Source organism: Ochotona curzoniae, unplaced genomic scaffold (genome assembly GCF_017591425.1).
Source record: "Ochotona curzoniae isolate NIBS_2020 unplaced genomic scaffold, NIBS_Ocur_1.0 contig_2210, whole genome shotgun sequence".
Lineage (NCBI taxonomy): Eukaryota > Metazoa > Chordata > Mammalia > Lagomorpha > Ochotonidae > Ochotona > Ochotona curzoniae.
Genome location: NW_024465369.1, coordinates 29,405,143 through 29,426,860, shown reverse-complemented (window position 1 = coordinate 29,426,860; position 21,718 = coordinate 29,405,143). Strand labels below are relative to the sequence as shown.

At 37.3% G+C, this 21,718-nt stretch overlaps 1 protein-coding gene across 1 annotated transcript in view; it reads right to left on the bottom strand.

Moving 5' to 3' along the window:
- Nucleotides 1-2,168: 2,168 nt before the first annotated feature.
- Nucleotides 2,169-21,718, bottom strand: part of XIRP2 (xin actin binding repeat containing 2) — a 42,796-nt gene continuing 23,246 nt past the window's right edge. Inside the window, exons 5-9 of the mRNA XM_040971672.1 lie at nucleotides 21,180-21,313; nucleotides 14,983-20,177; nucleotides 10,877-14,901; nucleotides 8,294-8,411; nucleotides 2,169-3,974 (exon numbers count right to left, since the gene is read on the bottom strand). Coding sequence (XP_040827606.1) covers nucleotides 2,489-3,974; nucleotides 8,294-8,411; nucleotides 10,877-14,901; nucleotides 14,983-20,177; nucleotides 21,180-21,313 — 10,958 coding nt within the window. The 3' untranslated portion in view covers nucleotides 2,169-2,488. The remainder of the gene's footprint in view (nucleotides 3,975-8,293; nucleotides 8,412-10,876; nucleotides 14,902-14,982; nucleotides 20,178-21,179; nucleotides 21,314-21,718) is intronic.

The window sequence follows — 21,718 nt, the reverse complement described above, 5'->3', positions numbered from 1 at the left end:
TTATTTTAAGAACAATAATAGCAATAATGCTGTATCATTAAGACTACATAAAAATAATGAAAATATAGTAACTATTTCAACAAAAAATGCTGATGTACAGCCCTATTGGTTGTCATTTTGTTGGTAAATTTACATTTTTTCCAATTAAACTGGATGAAATATGTGCATTATGAAGTGAATTGTGTCTCCAAAAACTCATATTTGAAGTCCAAATTCCCAGTATGATTGCATTTAATAATAAGGCCTTTTAAGAAGTTAAATGATACTGTATGGGTGTTGTCTAATCCAAAAGGACTGGTGTCCTTAGAAGAACAGAAGAGATATCCGGGGCATGAGTGCATGGAGGGGCACAAGCGTTACGGGAAATTCAAAGAAAGATGATAGCAACCAGGATTTTTATCTCACATGAAAGAATTTTCATATGCACAGTTTCAGTCTGAAAGCAAGATTTATTTAAGGGAGGGATCTGCTGCCATAGTGACAGGAAGGGACACCAAGAGAGGAAATAACTGAGAAAATGATGGAAGTACTATGTTTTAAGCACAGTTTTGACAGAGTGAAAACTAGAATAGCAGTTGTAATAACAGGCTGGAATTCCAATTCTGTGTGACTTGCTCAGAACAAAAAAGGCCATCAAAAGGTGTGCCTAGGGCCTGGATTGATGGTTTAGAGGCTAAATCCTCACTTGCAAGTTCTGGGATCCTATTTGGGTACCAGCTGTTCCACTTTCCATCCAGCTCTCTGCTTATGTCCTAGGAAAAGCAGAAGAGACAGCTCTAAGTCTTGGAACCCTGCACTCATATGGAAGATCACATTCCTACTACAATCTTCATTCTACAACTTAGTCTTAAATCAGTTAAGGGAGGGAAGGCATCACAGAAGGAAGGACCTAAAGATCAAAGAAAGAGGGAAAGAATAGATTCCCACTACACCTGGGAACAGAACACCCTTGATTAGCATATGGTCAATGGGGAAGGAGAATCCTAAGGGTAGGTTTCTGCTATATCTTTGATTAACATAGGATCATAGGGGGACTTAACACCCTTGATCAGCATATGGTCAATGGGGCAGCCACCCAGACAGCAATAATGAAAGGCCTTTTAGCTAAAAGGGTATCAGCAACATTAACTTCCAACCTCACATTGATACTAAACATTAACTCTGCCGAGGCAGACAATGCCTAAATAAATTATGGAAATCTCAGCAGGGTTGTCCGGTGTCCATTCAAAGGGAGGCGGAGCTGCATTCAGGTGGTTGTAGAGGCATCTGCAGGGCCCTGCCAGACAGCAGGAAATTCCTTGTGACCCTGCCTGCAATGCAACAGTTCTCTTCACACCTTTGTGTCCCCACATCCACTGCATGGACCCCAGCATGTAATAACTTATTTCTTTAAAATAAGAAAGCCAAAAAAGAATGAAAATTTTGTATTTTTCAATGTTAGTGTAGTTTCTATTTAATATTTTTTCCAAGATTATGTGTATTTATGTGCATTAAATACCTGCTCCAAACCCGATGCAGTGCATACAATAAAAAAACTGGTGACAATAAGATCTTGTTGGATGTGCCCTTAACCTCTGGTTCTTACAATGTCTCGAAAGGGGAGTGAAAATACTTATCACTAGAAAATATTTCATTCCAGGATGAGATCTTGCTTTTCTTTTAAAGTTATGCAGTAAGCTGATTGCCCTAAATTGGTTTCTGTACATGGAATTGGAAGGACCTGTTTGCCTGGTTCAGCTACTAGACAGGATGGAGCTCTTACTGATGAGATGGTTCATAGTGTACGATGCTTAAACTCATTAGGTGTCTGTGTTTTATGCCACTGCAGATGACTAGGATAATTTGTGTTGTGCACTGATATGAGCTTGGTTGACTGAATGATTTCTATAATTTTCCAGCACTCTCCTAATTGATTGGATGATCACTGCTTAAAAACCTCTGAACATAGCTGATAGGAATTGCTCCCCTCTTCCACTTGCAGTGGGAATTGGTGTGGGACAATTCGTGGGTCAGCACTGGCCAAGCGAATAAAGACTCCTGCCTCCAACTCATTTTGGGGATCAGTTTGCTCAATTCAGAATAAGACAAATACCTTCTAAATCGTGGAGCATATAATGTGGGAGGCTGATATATAGTTGGGGGGAAATAAAGCTACAGAACAATTTTAATTTTTACCTCAAAGGGTTTGATTTTATTTCAGCAAATTTAAGATGTAACAAGTGATAGACATAGTGTCTCATGACACTGTAACATTGCCATGTTTTGTGTTCAACTTTGCATTCCATTCAGAACAAAAGTGTATTCAGAGGAATTATGAAAAAATAGAAAGTGTAATAGAAATCCTATCTCCAGATAGACAAGAGATTTCTGAACATCATGTTAACAATATACGCCAGTCAAGGTAGTATCCCTGAACGTCCCTGAAATCCTACTTCAGGAACCCATGTTTCTCAGTGACTGAGTGCAAAGTGAAGTCACCAGAGACGTTTTACTCTGTGTCACTGTAGCACCTGTTCCTTTTAATCTGCTCTTCCACAGTGAGGTGTTCCATCTGGACCTCCACTGTGGGGGAGGAAGGTGTGGCTGTGCACTCAGAGCTCAGAGCGCCTGAACTTGTGCTTCCGTTATTGTGAACTTCTCCCACAGGCTCACTGTGCCATTGCTCGACATCTTTTCCAAACTTTCTTACGTATAAACATGGCACATTTTCAATGTGATCTGCAGAATCTAATATGTCACAATCAAAATGATGCTCATTTTTCTTGGAAAACGCAGTGATTTTCATAGAATTAGGAAAGAAAAAGTTTAGATTTTTGTGACTAGAGTGATTTCCTTTGAAATTTAAGAGATTTGTATCAGAAGAGACCATTGAACTTTTCTGCTTTACTACCAGGCCCCTCTTGGTGCCTGGATTTACAGTAGACTGCAGAGGACTGCCAGCAGTAGCTTTGTCAGTCTGTCTTTTAAGAGCCAGAGCCAGTGCATTCCTTGAATAAATCTGTTCAGATTCAAATACACCAAGTAACTGGGAAATTCTAGAGGCATTTGTGAACTTTTCAATTTGATATTCATTTGCAGTGTAGTTTGCTTTGCCTGACAGTGGTAATAAATGAGGAAATTCTAAAGTAGATGTGTTCTGCCTGCAATTACTCAAGCCTGACACTGTTACATAATTGTTATTATTATTATTCTTATTCAAATTCTCTTTACAGTTCTCCTGCACCACTTCATCATTAGCGTTAGTAACCTGTAAAACTTCTGTCCCATTAGCTTCATTAAGTTTTTCATTTTTCTCCTTTTCAGCACTCTGCACAGTCACATCCGCGTTGCCATTAAGCTCCATTTCACTTTTCCTTTTATTCTTTGTATCTTCAGCCTCATTCAGCTTGTCTTGCACGTTCTGACTTCCTTCGTACATTTTCACTTCTTTGATTCCTGGAACCTCTTCTTTCTGACAGGTATGGGTAGACAGCTGACGTGGGTACTGAAAAGAGAGCACATCATGTCCTTGTTCTTTTTTTCCTAGAGGGCTCATCTGTTCTGTATGTGCTTCACTCTTACATTCAGGGGGAGCAGGGATTGTCACTTCGGGGGGCCATTTAGGTTTATTCACTTGGAGGTCTTCTTCAAGGAGGAAGGTTTTCTTAGGCATCTCCGTGGAGGGAGGCCAGATGACTTTTAATTTTCCCCTCTCCCCTAATTTTATCAGATTACCCCTTTGCTCTTCCCTGTTTTTAGCATCTGAATGTTGATTAAGATTTCCAAGTGCAAAGGTATTTTCTATAGTGTCTTTGCAAATATTCTGTTCTTTTTTGGGAATAAAATCCCCTGAGCTGCTTGGATGTTTGTAATTCCATCGATCTTTATGCTGTTTGTGTCCAAAACCTTCATCATAATTTCCTTTAGATTTGAAAAGTTGTTTAAAGTGAGGTTTACAATATATTTGTCCATGAAGTGATGCGTAATTTCCCAAACTGCCAAAAAAGAAACAAAAAAACCCTTAGCACTTAGCATTATGTAAACTTACTGTAAACAGGGAATTAGGAAATTATTTCTATAATGAATCAGAGACCTAGTAAAATTATCTAATTTGCAATAGATGTGATTTTTATTAAATATTCATGTTACATTATATTGCCACCAATGGCCCATGCATGTCTTATAGCTTTTAGAACTTCATAATGTATATCAGTTGCTGGTAAAACAGATAATGCACATAGGCTTATTCATAGTGTAGAAGGATAAGATAAGTCAATGGTTTACAAGAGCAGTCATAACTTCAATAAGTTCTCAACAGTGTATACATACTAATAAACTACTTAACTTTCTTTTACAACAGGATTTTAAATGAACAGATAGGTTGCCTATGCACCTGCTTGTTGGGCCACTTTAGTGAGATCATCAAACAAGAGTATCTGTTAAAATGAAAATCTTATTTCATTAGATTTAGCAATATAATGTTGAGTTTCCCTGAATCTCCACATCAAAGCAAGCACCTCAACTACCTGTTAAAATTGGAAGTCCTTGAGTCGCATTCATAAGCAAACTAAATGAGAAGTTAGTCAACAATGCCAAACACAAAGGGGGGAAAGCATAATAACCAGTAGGAGTAAGACCAGCATGACAGCTTGCTTTAATATGGATAATATCAAAGGGAGTAAGGAAGGTGCCAATGGATCAGGAAAATATTAGGAAAACAAAATAATACAAAATTCCTCCCCCTCCTCCATGGGGGTGGGGAGGTAACAAATTCTTTGACTGAATTGCATGCCAGTCAGAGAATACTATCTAAAACTGAAAGAGATTTTGTCCTGTTGGCCAATGAATGGCAAGGGTCTGTTGTAAGAGAGATGGAAGAGAATTTTCAAACTTGATCCTCTGGGGTAATCTTTCAGAAAAGAACCAGAAATAGAGAAAAAAAATATAATGTAGAAGCAGGATCAAAATTAAGCAGGACAAAGACAACAGATGTGAAAAAACAAAAACAGAAATGCTCCAACACAGATGGAGAGAAACCAAGAAATCCTCAAAGTCTAGGGGTTTTATACTTTAAAATCCATATGAAAACTAGAAAAATTTAAGTTAGAAAAATCATCCTGAATTTCATTTCCAAATGAAGTTTGGAAAACATAGTTCTTACACAAATGAGAAACATATATGTAAAGGTAAAATGCTACATAAAGTTATAAGGAAATGACAGATTTGCAGTACTTTGTTTCTCTGATGAACATTTTACAAAAAATAAAAAGCACATCTTATAAATAGGTCCAAATAGGTCCAAATTTTTTTTCAAATAGGTCCAAATTTAATCAATTGTTTCAAAATGATATTAAAGACACTAAAGTATGACAAAATATCTGAAAGAATAATAGAAATAAGAACTAGAATAACTTATGAATGAGGTGCCAAAAACCAAGGAAAAGAAATACAAATAATATAAACTCTTCTTAGCAATGCAATATAAACTAAAATATGCACAAGGGCAAACAATTGAAAATGTCTTAAGTGCATGAAAAAGAATATGAAATAAAATTTCAATCAGTAAAACATAATTAAAGGTATAAATAATCAGAGAAAAGATATACACAAATGATCATTCAAGAAGGAAAAAAAATTTCAATCCATGCAAGTTCCTCAATGAGAAATGTAAGAAATGAAACAGATTAAATATTAAAATTTATGCTTAACAGATACTGCCATGAATTATAAAAGTATATGACAAAATGGGAAGACACACTGGTCATTGATAATATTAACATAAGAACAATCAATGCCAAAAAAATGAATTCAAAATAAAAATACAGTAATAACATCAAAGAATATTTTAATTTTAAAACTGTCTATAGTAAAAAGAAAATTCAGTTAGCTTAATGCTTTATGTCAGAAAAAAAACGAAGTTATGCATATTTCTAGTACTCTGAGAAAGAAAAATTAAGTCAAAGATTTTAATCACAGACAAACCATATTCCCACTATACAGGTCACAAATTGAGCAGGATGTTGCAACTCAATAAGATTGCTTCAATAATTTTTTTCTGACTAATCTATTGAAAAAAAGAATTTTAGTAATCAGAATAACTAAAGAAACAAAGTCGGGATTGGTGATGGAAATACAGCTTACTGCTTGTAATCTAAGAGTAAATGAGGGTGAAACTGAACCCCTATACATTTATAAAAGTATCATCCATCATGCCCCTTCACCTAGCGCCGATGTCCTTGCCATCTCCCTTAGCACAAGGTATCCTTGCCAGTCTCTTATTAAAAGGAATTCACTTACTTAAGCAGGTGGTTCCCTAAGAGTCATGTGCTTCTCTAATACATAGGGACTTAAGTGACCAGTAATGTCTGGAAGGAAACCCTGTAATTACATTCAAATATCATCCCTTCTCTCATCCTCCCTTCCAGCAGAGGCTGCAGCACAGCAAAATGTAAATTCCCAATGATCATAGATGACTGACCGATCATGAACCTTGCACCTCTCAGACCCAATTTTCTGGCTATAAGAAGCTTCACTCCTAACTACTTGGGGAGACTGGGAATTAAGCAATAGCCGCCCGGCTCCTTACTCTGCACATCACAATAAAGATCCACTTTCTTCCACCACTCTGATGTCAGTGACTGGCTTTTTGTGCGACAGTATAGAGTGTGAGAGGACCCAGTTTGAGGGTTCTAGGTTAGGGTGTTGTTGTTCAGCAACAAGGGCACTCTGGAAACTCATATAGTATGCTATGACTATATGATTTGACAGTATAGATTATTTATCTATTCATCTACCTATGTATCTATCTACCTACCTACCCACCCATCCATAGATAGTACAACAATTTTAAAAATAGGAGGGTGGGGAGGACAGGTGAATGAGAAGGAAAAAATAATCTTATAGTGTTTTGATATGTTAGTATTGCTAATAGTTTTGTTATTCCAAGACTGTTATGTAACTGAATATGGGATATCGCAATTATGTTACCTTATTTGTCTTTGAGAACTATGAGTCTTAAAATTTTTTGGAGAAAGGGGATAAAAGCATAGTAAAGAGCAAGCAAGGGAGAACAAATACAGTTCTGATGTTAATTTAGAAAGATAGCTATGAATTTATAACGTATTTTTGTATGTAAATATTTGGAATTTTTTCCTACTTAAAATAATTAGAAACAATGGTTAACCCAGTAGAATCAGCATCAAGATTGCCATCTCGAAACACCTTTCTTATGGAAAGAAACCAGATTTTGAAGAAAAGATTGATTTCAGTTCTGGGGCACAACAGCCTGGAACATCTGATTTTATCAAATACTGAGGAAGCTCTCAATGATTCCTACCATCCTGATGAAATGACTCAGGAGACAAAGAGGTATTCATGGGCCAGGAAGAGGGCAATTTGGGATTGAATAATGATTATAATTGCTTGGTTGAAACGAATAAAATATGCTCAAACCCAAGTCTATAAAATTATAATTTTTTAAAATTTACATAAATGAAATAAAATAAACAGTTCCATCATATTATTATTAATAACCAATGTGTAAGCAAATTGATAAATAATTGTTCTGTCTTTGTTTAGTCAACTGTACTACTGTGTAATGGTATAGTAGATGAGAAACACATATCCTTAACAATGTTCTAAAAGCTGGAAAAATCAACTTTAAACTATTAACATTTTATAAATCTCAAGAAATAAATACAGCTGTTCAGTATCAATAAATACAGCTATATCAGTATCTTGGACTAGTTATAAAAATGTCAGATTCATTTAAATAAGTAAGTTTAAGGAAATGAATACATTTGTAGCACTTAGTAGGGTGCTTCAATTGCTAGAGAATTCAGAGTGCTTTTCTCTGTCATGTCACTGATAATAGCTTAAGATGGTTTTGTTTGCTTGTTTGCCTATACAGTCTAATCTTCATCTAACACATATATTGTTATATAAAGTTTTTTTGGAACACAAACAGTTCTATCTAGTTTCAGTTACACTCACTTGACTAGTTACTTCTATGTTTTCCTGCAACCTAGTGGAAATTGAAGACCAATAGACCCAGTATGGATGTGGAATTGACAAAGGATTTCCATGGGGACCTTAACTGGGAAAGTTTGGAAAATCCTGACTTAGAGCTTAGATTTCTGATTAAAGTGCTAGCTTGAAAATCATAACTTATACAATAGGTCTTGTTTTTCTTATTCACATTATTATCATGAGTTCATCCCCTTGTGCAGTGGTGTTAACCAATGGCAGCCCTGACTCCCCAGAGACATGTTATCCAGACACTCTGTATATTTATGTCAGATACCAAAAGGCATACCTCAGTTTGTTGTTGCAATGGTGGCATCGGAAGCAGGACTTATGAAAATTCTGTTGATCTGCTACCAAGCACTCCATGGGATAAACTATCTTTTGACAAAGAATACAAATTTCCTTGTCTTGAAGTAGCAGTTTCTACAAATCAAACATACAAAAACTCATGTAGTATTATCTTTAATAGTTTTCTGACAGCACAATGGTAACAAACAATGACATGTCAACTAGCCATGCAGTTAAGTAGAAAGCTTCCAACACTTTCCTTTGGACATGGACTTATCCACTACCAGGCTTCTGTCTGTCCTGTTAGTCATCACTATTCTAATCCTTCTATTTACATACTATGCAAGTTGAATTCTGTTATTTTAGGAAACATATATGAGTAAGATAAGTTCACTAATGTTATGTAGATATAGGTAATATAACTGAGTTAAGGGGAGCTCTGACAGAACTGTTCTCTAGATACCTGAACTTTTCAATATACATAAAGGGGTATAATTAACTTAGTTCACAATTATATTTTTAAAACATTCTGTACAGATCTTTCTAAAATATTTACATATCACTTTTTGGCCAATGACATTGTATACGGTTAACTTTTTCTTGCTAGTTTAGAGTTCTTTTTACACAGTCAACTCTTAGCTGTCATATAATGAGAAATGCTTAGGGCTATCTGTTCTCATCTTCAGTAACTTTAGGTTTTAGTGCAGCTTAGATTCTCATGATTGTTTTTTTCTCTTTTCTTGTTTTCTTACTCTTCTCTTGTACTGTGGTGCCGGCAGGTCTGGCCTTCTATTTTCATTGCTGCTGTTGGCTGTATGATAGTAGTGGTATAATAACAACCAGTGCTTTTACAACACTTACAAACTGCCGCAGAATGGTCTATTGTTTAGCATATGAACTTTTCTACTGTTTATGATTCTCACAATAATATTGTGAAAATAACTCAGCTTTCACATGAGTTATATGCAAGTATAAGAGCAAATGTAGTTTTTTTAAATTATTATTATTCTAATACACAGAAATGTTGTCAAGGCCTAGATGTTCAGTGTGTTTTATGGGTAGAAATCACTTGCTTGAGATGCCATAACTGGTGATACATTCCTAAAGTTAACACCAATTTTTTCATATTTCCTATGCTGTTTGAGCTATCTTACTAGAAACTGTGCATTTCAAAAAAAAAAAAAGAGACAACTTTGCTTAATGATGCCAGAAGCTAGCACATTATGAATCCACATTAACCTGATAAACTAGACACATATGTTGCAAATATGATAGCAGGATAAGTATTAATTTTAGCAGTTTTATTTGTAAACTCGGTATTTCTTTCAATCTGTATAAATGAATGGGCAACACTAATGATGCACATTATTATGTCAAATCCTTTTAACAAAAGCCACGTTGTTGTAAAAGCAGACAAAATATAAAGAAATAATCTGGCTCCTGATGTTAAAAAGAAAAAATGAAATGTGCTAAATTCAAATGATTTCAACTCCCTCAATGTGTATAGAATCAAAGTTTTAAAATATATTGTCCATGTTCATCTGCAGAAAGGGTCACGCTGAGCTGTCACTTGAAGGTTATTTTTAAAAAGATGAAAAATTTCAGTCATAAGAAAAAATGTGGCTGGCCCGGCGGCATGGCCTAGCGGCTAAAGTCCTTGCCTTGCACGTGCCGGGATCCCATATGGGTGCCGGTTCTAATCCCAGCAGCCCCACTTCCCATCCAGTTCCCTGCTTGTGGCCTGGGAAAGCAGTCTAGGACGGCCCAAAGTCTTGGGACCCTGCACCTGTGTGGGATATCTGGAAGAAATTCCTGGATCCTGGCTTTGGATTGGCATAGCATTGTCCGTTGCACTCACTTTGGGAGTGAATCATCAGATGGAAGATCTTTCTCTCTGTCTCTCCTCCTCTCTGTATATCTTTGTAATAAATAAATAAATCTTAAAAAAAAAATATGGCATCAGAGAAAGTGAAGTATTTTAAGCTCCATAGCAATAATTAAACATATATAAAGTCTAGTTCTACACTCACAACCCTTGTTAGAGATATAGATCTAAAAACATCCCTTAAAACACACATGAAAATCATAAATTCTTTCTTGGACTATTTTTACTACCCAGCTGCGCTGAATTTCATGCAAAGACCATTCAAGTGTGGCAGTTAAAAATATGCCAATATTAAGTTAAGGTATGCTATGTGGCATCATGCAAGAATTGAATTAAATATCTTTTCATAAGAAATACTAGTAATTTTTACAGATATTAATGTGTACTTATTAACACATTAAGTTGCAATTATTATTACATCTGATGCTGTATCAAGGGATATTTATCTTGACAAATACAGGTCACAGTAATGTATATAATATGGTTAGTTACTCTCATACAGTGGCTGGGGAATCATATTAGATGCTTTGATAAAGAGAAAGCAGCAAAACAAGCATAGTAATCATACAGGGGAAACTGTTAGTTCCAGCTTATGTTGTTTGATTATTTCCACACACTTTTAAAACTGCAAATCATTTTGGGCATGGAACACATGTTTGTAAATGGAGCAACCTTCTTTCACACTTCAAGCTCATTTACCACTTAAAAATGCAGATTCCTCCTGGAAGGTGGTTCTCATCTCAGAGGCAGAAGAATCTGAGGTTGTACATCCCAGGCTCTCAAAAACTCTCTCACTCTCCTGCCACGTCTTTTGAAAATTCCTTCTGAGTTCATTAGATGAATCAGAGATATCTAAAATATGTCCAGCGATGACATCTTCGTACGTTGGTGGGGCATGTTTGAAGTCAAAGCCAGATCTGCTAGCTTCTGAGCTATGGGTTGTTGATGTTGTTGTCTTTGACCCAACGGAGTGACTCTCATATGAATCTAGGCCTGAGAAATGCTCACTGAGAGACCTTGTTTCAGAGCGCACCCTGGGCTGTATAACAGGATTTTTTTCTTGCAGCTTTCTGGGATATTTACAAGAGAAGCCTGTAAATTCAGTGTTCCCTAAAGATGTTAATCCAAATTCCTCTTTACAAAATGCTCGACTTTCTTGTTTTATATTATGGCTTGCTTCTCCATTTGCATAAACTCTTCTATTTGACTTTGATTCAAAAACTGGGCCATTCTCAAATTCCCTGAACCATCTGTTTATTTCATTTTCGTGATCACTCACGAAATCTCCAGCCATCTGAGCAGATCGGTTGGCTGCTTCATATCTCTGCCTGTGCTCTGGCACGCGAGGCGCTCCGACCTTGCGGATTATTTCCACTGCGTCATAACTTTCAGTTTCTGGCACCATGCAGTTAGCAGAATTTAATCCATCTTGGTGAACATAAGTTGCTCTTTTCTCTACTTTTCGAACTTCCTCTTGAGCTTCCATGGATTCTTTGAAGGAACCATTAGTGACATGATTCACATTCACAGGGATGGTGATTGTAGGTGGAGAGTCTCTGCCACGCGTGTCTATCTTAATTTGGCGACGGAGTGTGGCAGGAGACATGATGATCTCAGATCTCTTCTCCACGATTGGGACTGGGCTTACTGATGGACATGGGATAGTCCCTTTGGATAACTTTGCAGTGGTGTCTTTGAGTTTGACAAGTTGTTCTGAGCGACTCCTGGGTGGAGAAGGGGATGTGTCTGTTCTGGGAGTTCTGCCTGTTTGTGACATAGGCTTTCTTGGTGGGGGTTCAACACAACTGTCCTTTTTAGGGGACTGAGAAAGCTCATCTTTAGTAGAAGGGACATTCCTTCGGGCAGTAGACTCAATTGTTATAAAAGTAGGTGAGGGTGAGCGTGTTTTTAAAGAGGGAGGAGACATCTTACTATCATCCAATTTAATTTCCTGATGTGTTTTCACATGATTTTGAGCAAGTGCTTCATGATGAGTTGTTACTTCATGGTGTGCTGTTTCTTCTACAATTTTATTTTCCTTCTGCTCCATGTTTTTATCATAGCTAACATTAACATTAGACACTTTGGATGCTGCTTCATCAAGACTAGGAAGCTTATTACCGGGTCTCCCTATTTTAGAGGATATCATGGCTGTTTGAATTATATTCTCACAGGACACAAGCATATCCTCTGCTAAAGTCCTAATGTATGTTATTTCTTCCCTGATTTTTTCTGTATTCTCCATTGCCATGCAAGATCCATGTTTTCTCTTTTCTTCACTTATCAGCCATACTGGAACAATATTCCACAGTGTCTGAAATGTTTTCAGGTCATTTTTATTTGGCTCAGCTTCAAACTCTTTCACTCTAGACAAAATCTGCTGTAGCTCTTCACGTTTTCTCAAGAATTCCAATATATTTACAGCATGCTTTCCATCATCCTGCTGGAATTCTTTCACAGAGGAAAATAAAGATGTGTTCTCTGTCATCTCATGCTTTGAATCTTCAGTGTTAGGGAAGACTTGTTTCTGTTGAATGCCTTTGACTCCAAGGCAGGTTTTTCTCTGTTGATTACTACATGACTGGGACAACGCTTTATGCTCAACTTGACTTTCAGAAGCCTGTATCTCTGTTTGCCGAACATTCTGAGTCTGTGAATCAAAATGGGCTTCAGCAACCTGCTTGATCACTTTTCGTGTCAACCCATTCTTCGCATGCCCTTGTCGTCTTTCAACTATTAGATTTTCTTCTTTTGGGCCAATCATTGAGGGGCCCTGAGCTTTCCTTTCACTTTCCATACGTTTCCCTTCCTCAGATTCCCTTAATTCTCTTTGCTTCTCAGGAACCACCTTGAGTTTGCTTTCAAGGCCCTCCTGTGCAGTGTTAGTAGGCACTTGTTGCGTCACCTTTTTATCTTTCTTAGGTAATCGATGATGCTTTTCAGCCATAGATTGATTATTACTATATTTGGTACTTGTTTTCATTTTGTTGGTTTCTTGATACTGCTGTTCGGAAATGGTTTGAACATCAACGTGTGATTGCTTTTTGTTACTTTCATAGTGGAGGTCAGTTTCATTTAATGTATGATCAACGCTGGGGGGCTTGATTGTTTTAACTTTGAAACTTGGGGAAACTGGTTTGATCTGGAGCAAGTGCAAATGCTCTGGATACTTCTGTTGTATTTGTTGTGTACTGCATTCTTGCTGACTCTGTTTAGTGTCACAGGTTGTTTTAGATTGTACTATGTCCCCAGAGGTCTGTAAAATTTCCTTCTTCATGTTATATTTGGTTTCTGAGGATGCTAGAACAGGTTGGAGCTTCTTGGCTACTGCCACTGATGATGTTGTGAACTGTTTATCAGAATTAACCTCAAGTACTTGAGCATTACTTTGAGAATCAGGGCTTGGCTGGGGCACAAGGGACTCTGAATACATTCCAGAAAGGGGAACCTCCTCATTTGGTTTTTGTAATGACATTTCTTTTTCAATCTCTGATAAATTTTGACTTTGGCTTTCTCTTTTGACTACACTATAGCAAAAACTCTCCTGCTTCTCTTTCTCAAGTCTTTCTCTTTGTTGTCTATACTTTTCTTCAGCAATCATTAGAGGTGTCTTAAATTTTCTCATGTAAGGTTTTGGATTTTGTTGTACTGAACATGCTGGAAATGAATGGGAATTTCTGAGAGGTGCTATCTCTTTTTCTTTGGGTGCCGAAGTTTCTGGCACTATCTGAGAGACAGACTTGACAGAGTTGATTGACAATTGTTTTCTTTCATCAAGACTTTCACTGAATATGTCCTGCTTCATCTCTGTGCAGTCAGTGCTGGTCACCATCATGACTTTTTCCTGATCCTTTCTGGAAGCAGTGTTAAATTCCATATCTGATAGGGAATTTTGCAAATCAACGTTTTGGGGAAGATAGTTCTTATCATCTATTCGCTTGAAAAATTTGGGCTTGGGTAATGTGGGAGGTGGAATACGTGCTTTTGATTTTGCTGTTGTGATTTTTGACTGAGAGTGAGTTTGTTGAGAGCTTGATGCTTCTTGGTGTATGAAAGTTTCATCGTGCTTTTCTGGAATACAGTTGGTGGGCTGTACTGACTTCTGAGATGATGTTGGAGGAGGGGGAGGTGGTGGGAACATTGATAGAGATTCTTCTTTAGGTTTCGCCTCTACTGGTGGTGGAGGAAGAGGGAAGCCTGGGAAGTTTTCAAATCCAGACTTTGTTTTTTCTGGTGATGGAGGAAACACATTTTTCTCAGGCAAGATCATTAAAGGAGGTGGAGGGGGAAGAGGAAATTCAATTTCAGATGATGCATTGGAAGGTGGAGGAGGAGGTGGAGATGGAGGTGGAAGAGAAGACTCAGTTTCTTTCCCATCATTCTCAGTGTTAAAGTTGTTTGGATTAAAGGACATTTGCATTGCCATTTTTAACTCTGCAGAAGTATTTGTCTTCATTAGGAAGTCCTGGTTTTTCAGATTAACATCAGTCTTCTGCTTTTTGTCATTGGCTTTGAATTTATTGTGGCTCTTTTCAGAGACTTTCATTTCAGTTACATTGGACATGTCTTGATCTGCTGACAAAGGTTGAAGGCTCATGTCATTTTTCTTTAGATACCTATGAGGATTTTGCATTTCTTGCTTTTTAAAAGTTTGCTTCTGAAAGTCTCCTGTTAATTTGTAAGTTTCTCCAGCTAACATGCCTCCTGGATGGTCCTGAGTGGAACTGGACTTCAAAATTTGCGTACTTGTTAGCAATTCAGTGGTTTTGTCCTTTTCATCACTCTTTGCATGGAGAGCCTCAGACTTCTTGTGGTCATTCCTCAGTCCACAGGTTTGAGTACGATGCTCTCCAGTTGTTTTGTCAAAAGACTGAGTGGAGCCGAAGATAATGTCCTCTTTCAGTTCCTTCAGTCTCTCTGAATTCTTATTTTTTTCATTTTGATTTACCGAAGTTGTTGAAGTTGAAGTTAATTGTCTATTCATATGTCCTTCTGTAAGGTGTTGCTCTGTTATGGACCAGACATCTGTTTGGTGTCCTGATTGTAACACATTCTCAGTAGCTTTGTGGTTGGAATTAGATATTCTTCTAAGGCTTTTCTCCAGGGCATCATTGTTTTGTTCACGATCTACAACAATCTTTACGGTGCCTTTGGGAACTTTGGACGGATTGACCTTGTTTCTTTTTTCAGTTTGACTGAGAGTGTCTGCTCCTCCTTCTGACCTGGCTGCCGGCTCCAATGGTCCTGGCCTGGGCTGGAGAATACTTTTCTGGTCCCTCTGGATGGTTGCCTGATGATGCTTTGTCTTCTGTTCTCCTGAGGATCCTACTGTCACTGCATGGACTTCTTTGTTTACACCTTCTTTATTCACCTCTTTGAAACCTCTTTCTGCTTCTTTCAAATACCTTAATGATGTTTCAAGGTCTTCTCTGAGAAGCTCTTTTTTCATGATTTCTGTCCTTGTGTTTGTAGCTCTTTCAAGACATTCAATAGCTTGTTCAATATTGTCAGGAGTGATGTCTGGCTGTTTAGATTCTTTCCACTGATGGCTTGATGTTTTAAGTGAGTTGAGTGTGGCAAACGTGTGACCTTTGGTCATTTCTTCTTCTTCAGCCACTGTTTTCTGATTTATAGCCTGGGTAAGGGAATGTAGGGTTGATTTTAAATCACCTTTTATAGTTTCTTCTGTGGTTGACTTACAAGATGTACTCTGAGGCTCTGCCATAAAAATCTCAGCTGTTTTATGCACATCTCCTGGGATGATGTCAGTTGCATTGACAGTACGGTCAACCTGAGACTGCCTTTTCTTTAGTAACAGTTTTGTGCCCTCAACATCACCTCCAATTATTTCTTCTTTTCCTTCTTGTTTGCTGGGTGTTAGAGTTTCAGTTGACCCTGTCTGTAGTTGTCTGAGATAATCCAAAGCTCCTGTCTCTATGCATGTTGTGAAAAACTGCACATTTCCTCTCTCAGAGGCATCAATTTTAACCCTTTCAGGTGTTTTATTGTGTGATGTGGAAGACAGCAGATTATGAATAGTGCGTCTCACATCACCTCCTATGACTTCTTCCCGCTCAAACCTGTCACCAGCATTTTCATGAAGAAGACAATAGATAGTCATGTTAACATCTCCTCTTTCATCTTCCTGGATTAAAATGCCTTTCTTTACAGATTTTTCTTCTGAAAACAGATTTTTTATTGCTTGCTGTATATCACCTCTCACTATCTCTTTTTTATCAGCATGAAATTCAGTGGATCTGTTTAATAGTTGAGTTTTAGTCATATTGACATTTCCCTTCTCTTCTTCACTCACCAAAATCTCTCTTCTTGTGCAGTCTCTTTTGGAAAGTAAGGTCATGATTATACTTCTCAGATCAACCTTGATAACATCTTCTTTCTGTATCTCAGGTGATGCTTGGTTCATTAGCTTGTATTTTGCCATTCGCACATCTCCAACTTCATCAGCTTCGATAATAATCCCAGGAGACTCAATAACTTTTTGAGAGTAAAGATCTTGTAATGTTTCCTTAATGCTCTTGCCGATAATCTCTACCTTTTCTATTTTGCTGTCATTAAATTCATGAATGGGTGTTGTTTCAAAGAGCCATGTTGTTGTCTTAACATCTGAAGAAAGTATTTCCTCTTTGGTAATATTTGTGATGCTTTCATCTGCTTCCTTAATGGAATCCAAAGTTTGATTTTCAAAAAGCCACACTGCCTGTCTAACATCACCTTTTTTCACATCCTCTTGGGTAACTGTCTTAATGTTTTCGTATTCTGATCCTTGTCCTCTTAGTTCATCTATAGCATGGGTTTCAAATAACCAAGTCGACGTTTTAACATTACCTTTTTGTATTTCATTGACACTTACTGTTCTTATATAATTCTTCTTATGAAAATCTTCAGACTCAAATAATTGTTTACTTGTCTTTACATCACCACCTTGAATATAGTCAACAGAGTGAACAACATTTTGTGATCCTTCTGAAATCCGGTCCAGTGGCTGAGTTTCAAATTTGTACCTGACAGCACTAACGTCTCCCCTCTGAATGTCTTCTTGTGTCACTGATTTAATAACATAAATGGTTTCTGATTTGTTGATTGAGTCTAATGGTTTTGTTTCAAAAAGCCACCTTGTTCCTCGAACGTCTCCGTGAATTACCTCTTCCTTTTTAACTGTTGTGATTTCATGGTAGCACCCCTCTTGATCTTGAATTGCATACAGTGGCTGAGTTTCAAAGAGCATTCTGTAGCTTTTTACATTACCCTTTATGACTTCTTCAGTAATTGTTTTCTTGCTGCTGATATGATCTGATTCTTCTTTAATCTCATCTAAAGAAAATGTCTCAAAAATAAAGCACCTCTTTCTTACATCCCCACCTTGTATGTCTGTCACTGTCTTTACTAATTCATCACCTTCTTGACTTTCTTTTATCATATCAATTGGTTGGTTCTCAAAAAGCCGCCTACAATGTAAAACATTGCCTTTCTGAATATCTTCAGTTTTTAGAGTTTTCATCTTTTTCAAAACTTCCTCTGAACTAGAACTTATGGAATCTAGGGACTGATTTTCAAATTTATACCTCATGCTTGAGACATCCCCAGCTCGGATATCCATTTCCACAGGCTTGCTTTCCTTCCTCTCTTCTCCTTGTATGCTATCCAAATTTTCTGTCTCAAAAAGAAAACATGTTGCACGAACATCTCCACCTTGGATCTCCTCCTGTTTTACAGTTTGCAATTTGACTATTGTTTCAGAGTCATCCTTTAAGCTATCAAGTGGCAGAGTTTCAAAGAGCCACGTACAGGTTTTGACATCTCCTTTATGAATTTCCTCAGTGCCAGTCACCAATGAAACTTTTTCATAAAGAGAGTCCATTGGCTGGGTTTCAAATAGCCATTTAGAAGTTTTGACATCTCCCTTAATGATATCTGCATCTTGTTTGGTTGTACTCTCTGTTTCTTCCACGTTGCTGAAATATTTGATTGCATCAAGAGGTTGAGTTTCAAATAACCATTTAGCAGATTTCACATTCCCAGCCTGTATTTCTTGAGCAGATATTCCTCTAATTATCTGAAATTTATGAAGGCTTTCATCAAACTGGTCAATGGGCCTTGTTTCAAAAAGCCACCTACAGCTCCTTACATCACCTCTCATGATTTCTTCTTGCTGGACTGTTTTTACTTGATGGTATTTTCCAAGGTGGTCTTGAATGGCATACAGTGGTGTTGTTTCAAAGAGGGATTTATTTAACTCTACAGCACCTCTTGTGACCCCTTCCACTTCTATTTTATGGGATGCATCAAATTTAATTAAATCATTTGATTCAAAAACATGTATGTAATTCCTTACATCTCCTTTGTCAACTTCCTCAAGTTTCACTGTTCGTGTGTATTCTTTTTTATCTTCTCTAATCTCTTCCAGAGGTTGGGTTTCAAAAACCCATTTCTGATGTCTAACATCCCCCTTTTCTTCTTCAGCGGCAGTGATTGTTTGAAGCTTTCCAACATCAGGACTCTCTTTCAGGGCGTCAATTGGAAGTGTTTCAAAGAGGCGCTTAGTGGTTTGTACATCACCCCCTATTATCTCTTCAGGTGGCAGAGGCTCTGATTCAGGAGCTTCTCTGAGAATGTCTAATGGCTGTGTTTCAAACATCCAACACTTTCTGGAGACATCTGTGCCTAATATTGTTTCCTTTTTGGTGATAACCTCTTCAGATTCTTTGATTTTCTCCAAAGGTTGTGTTTCAAACAACCACTTTGCCCTGCTCACCCCACCTTTTACATTTTCTTCCATGGATATTCCTCGGATAACCTTTATTTCTGTAATATCCTTATTAATTGTGTCCAAGGGCTGAGTTTCAAACATCCAGCGTGCTGTTCTCACATCTCCCTTTTCAACATCCTCTCTGTGAACAGTTTTTATTTCTAGCATTTGACCTAAACCATCTCTGATAACATAGAGTGGCTGTGTTTCAAAACATTTTATACTTCTCTTAACATTGTTCTTTATTTCTTTGAGCTCGGATCTGAGTTGTAGTAAATGAGCCTCATCCACAGAATGAAGCTCTCCAAGTTGATCCAGATGCTGAGTTTCAAACATGCATTTCACAGTCTTGACATCCCCACCGCTTATGTCCTTACTGACAGTTTCTTCTTGACTTTGACGTATTCTATTCATCGAATCCAATGGCCTTGTTTCAAACATCCATCGGGCTGTGCGGACATCTCCTCTGGCTAGTTCAGGAATTTTCTCAGCTGTTTCTTCAGTCCCAGAAGAATGATCTCCCAGTGCATCAATAGGTTGTGTTTCAAACATCCATGTGGTATACTTTACATCACCACCAGCAATGATTTCTTGATCAGCAATGCCCTTAGCAAGGTTACCTTCATCTGGAGACCCACTGTTGATGGAATCTAAAGGTTGGTTCTCAAAAATCCATCTCATGGACTGTACTTCCCCTTTCAGAATTTGATCCCACTCTAAGTATTCTCTTTCTGAACTCAGGTCTTTTTGAGATCTGTCATTTGTATTTTCAAAAACATACCTGGCTTGTTGTACATCTGCTGAAACTGAGCTCTTTGAATTCATTTGACTGGAAACAATCTCAGAAACCTCACTGATATAATCTTTCTCTAAGTTTTTCCTTAGCTCAGGGTGGATGTGTTTGTATAAACGATTTAATTCATACAAATTCCTTTGCTTGGAATATAAATCTTTGGGGATGGGCAGTTTTTTGGGAGGGGTGGGAAATTCAGGGGACTGAGAAAATGCTGCTGCATCTATTGGAGTTTGCAGTACATCAGGTGGGGGAGGAGGAAATTCTTCCATCTGTCTCACAGGCGTGTCATTAACTTGTGCCCGAGCTGAGGAAGTGACACTGTGATCACTGTATCTTGTGGTTGATGTTTCCTTCCTCTGGCTATTGGAAGTGAAAGAGGTAGAAGAGGTACCCACATCTGTAGTTGGCCTTAAAGTCTCTTCATATTCATATTCAATCTTTGGAGAAGAGAAAATCAAATCTTACTAAGACAAGTATAGTAATGGTGGCTTTAAAGGTATTGTTCTTCCCTCTCTGTAATCAGGAGCCTGTTATAACATTCCTCTTTGGAAAAACAGATGATACACATGCTTCACAGACCTACTGATCAGGGCTATTTTGTACTTCCCCCTCTTGCAAATGCACCTGGGAGGGACTAAATTATGGTGTATGTCTATGGGACCCTGACACGTGGAAGACATGGATGGAGTTCCTGGCCTTACCCAGGCTGTTCTGTGCACTTAGAAAATAAATCAGCAAACAGAATATATTCATTTTCTCTCTCTCCCTTTCTAACTGGCTGTTGTAAGTATTTAGGGAATGAATCAGTAGACAGAAGATTTCTCTCTTACTTTCTCTGCCTTTAAATACACACATACATACATATTTTTAAAAATCTTAAAAAGAACTTCTCAGGCTGAATACTCCATATTTGTTATTATTTTCCCATAATCTGTGCTTGCTTGTAAAAATGTATCCCCATTCAGTGCAGCAACATCTCACCATTTAAACAGCTACACATATTCTTGATTACCCTCTTTTGCTTACTATGCTATGTAGAGGAATCTAGAGGGGAATAGTAAAAAGTCTTCAGTACTTTTGAGGGTTATTCTGTTTTCCCTGGCATTTTAAACAGAAGAGAATAAGCATCTGACATTTAAAATTGATTTAATTACTTTTCTAATGCTAGTTGTTAGACTTCAGGGCATATATATATATATATATGTATATATATTGTTCTACGTTTGCGATAATGAGAAAAGCTTTTATCCTAATTATGCTTCTTCTATCATGTACATCCACCTCCTGCTTAAGGAAGTAAATGCGGGTTCAGTATTTCTTTCCCTTTTCTTTCTATTTTTTCCTGTAAAACCACCTCATACAGTCAATGATTTGAAAATATTTTTCCTTTAAACATGCTTTTATGCTTAATATGGTTCTGTTGAAAGAGATTATCTTACCTTAATCTGCTTAGCTGGGGGTACTGTCCCCTTGTCAGAATAAAGGGCTTTTTCCTGGACTGACTTTTCAAATTGCTCTTTTAGAAGCTTCGTTGATAACTTTGGGATCTCTTCATCTTCAGGTGTGTCAATGACTGCAATTAAAAAAGAAAACCAAGCAGGATAGTGCTAGTGATGCTTGAGAAGAATCATAATGCTCTGGGAACTTTCTCTAGCAGAGATTAAATAAAAGCAATCAACATGTGAAATATACAAGTCCATATATTTCACTAAATAACTCAAGAATACAGCAAGTAATATAGGAAGGAAAATTATGGCTATATGTAGGTGATGCTATTTTCAATTTTTCTACAAGCATATTCTAATTCTATGTTCAAGAAAAAATAATAGTATTTATAAAACAAAGAAACAAAACTACCAGAAGACCTCTTTTCTTAAGCAATAAGACCAAAATAGTATATTATCAAGTACTATTTTCTTCATAGTTGTCTTAAAATTCTCTCTTTTAGTTCTTCAGAATAAAAAATCTTTTATATTTA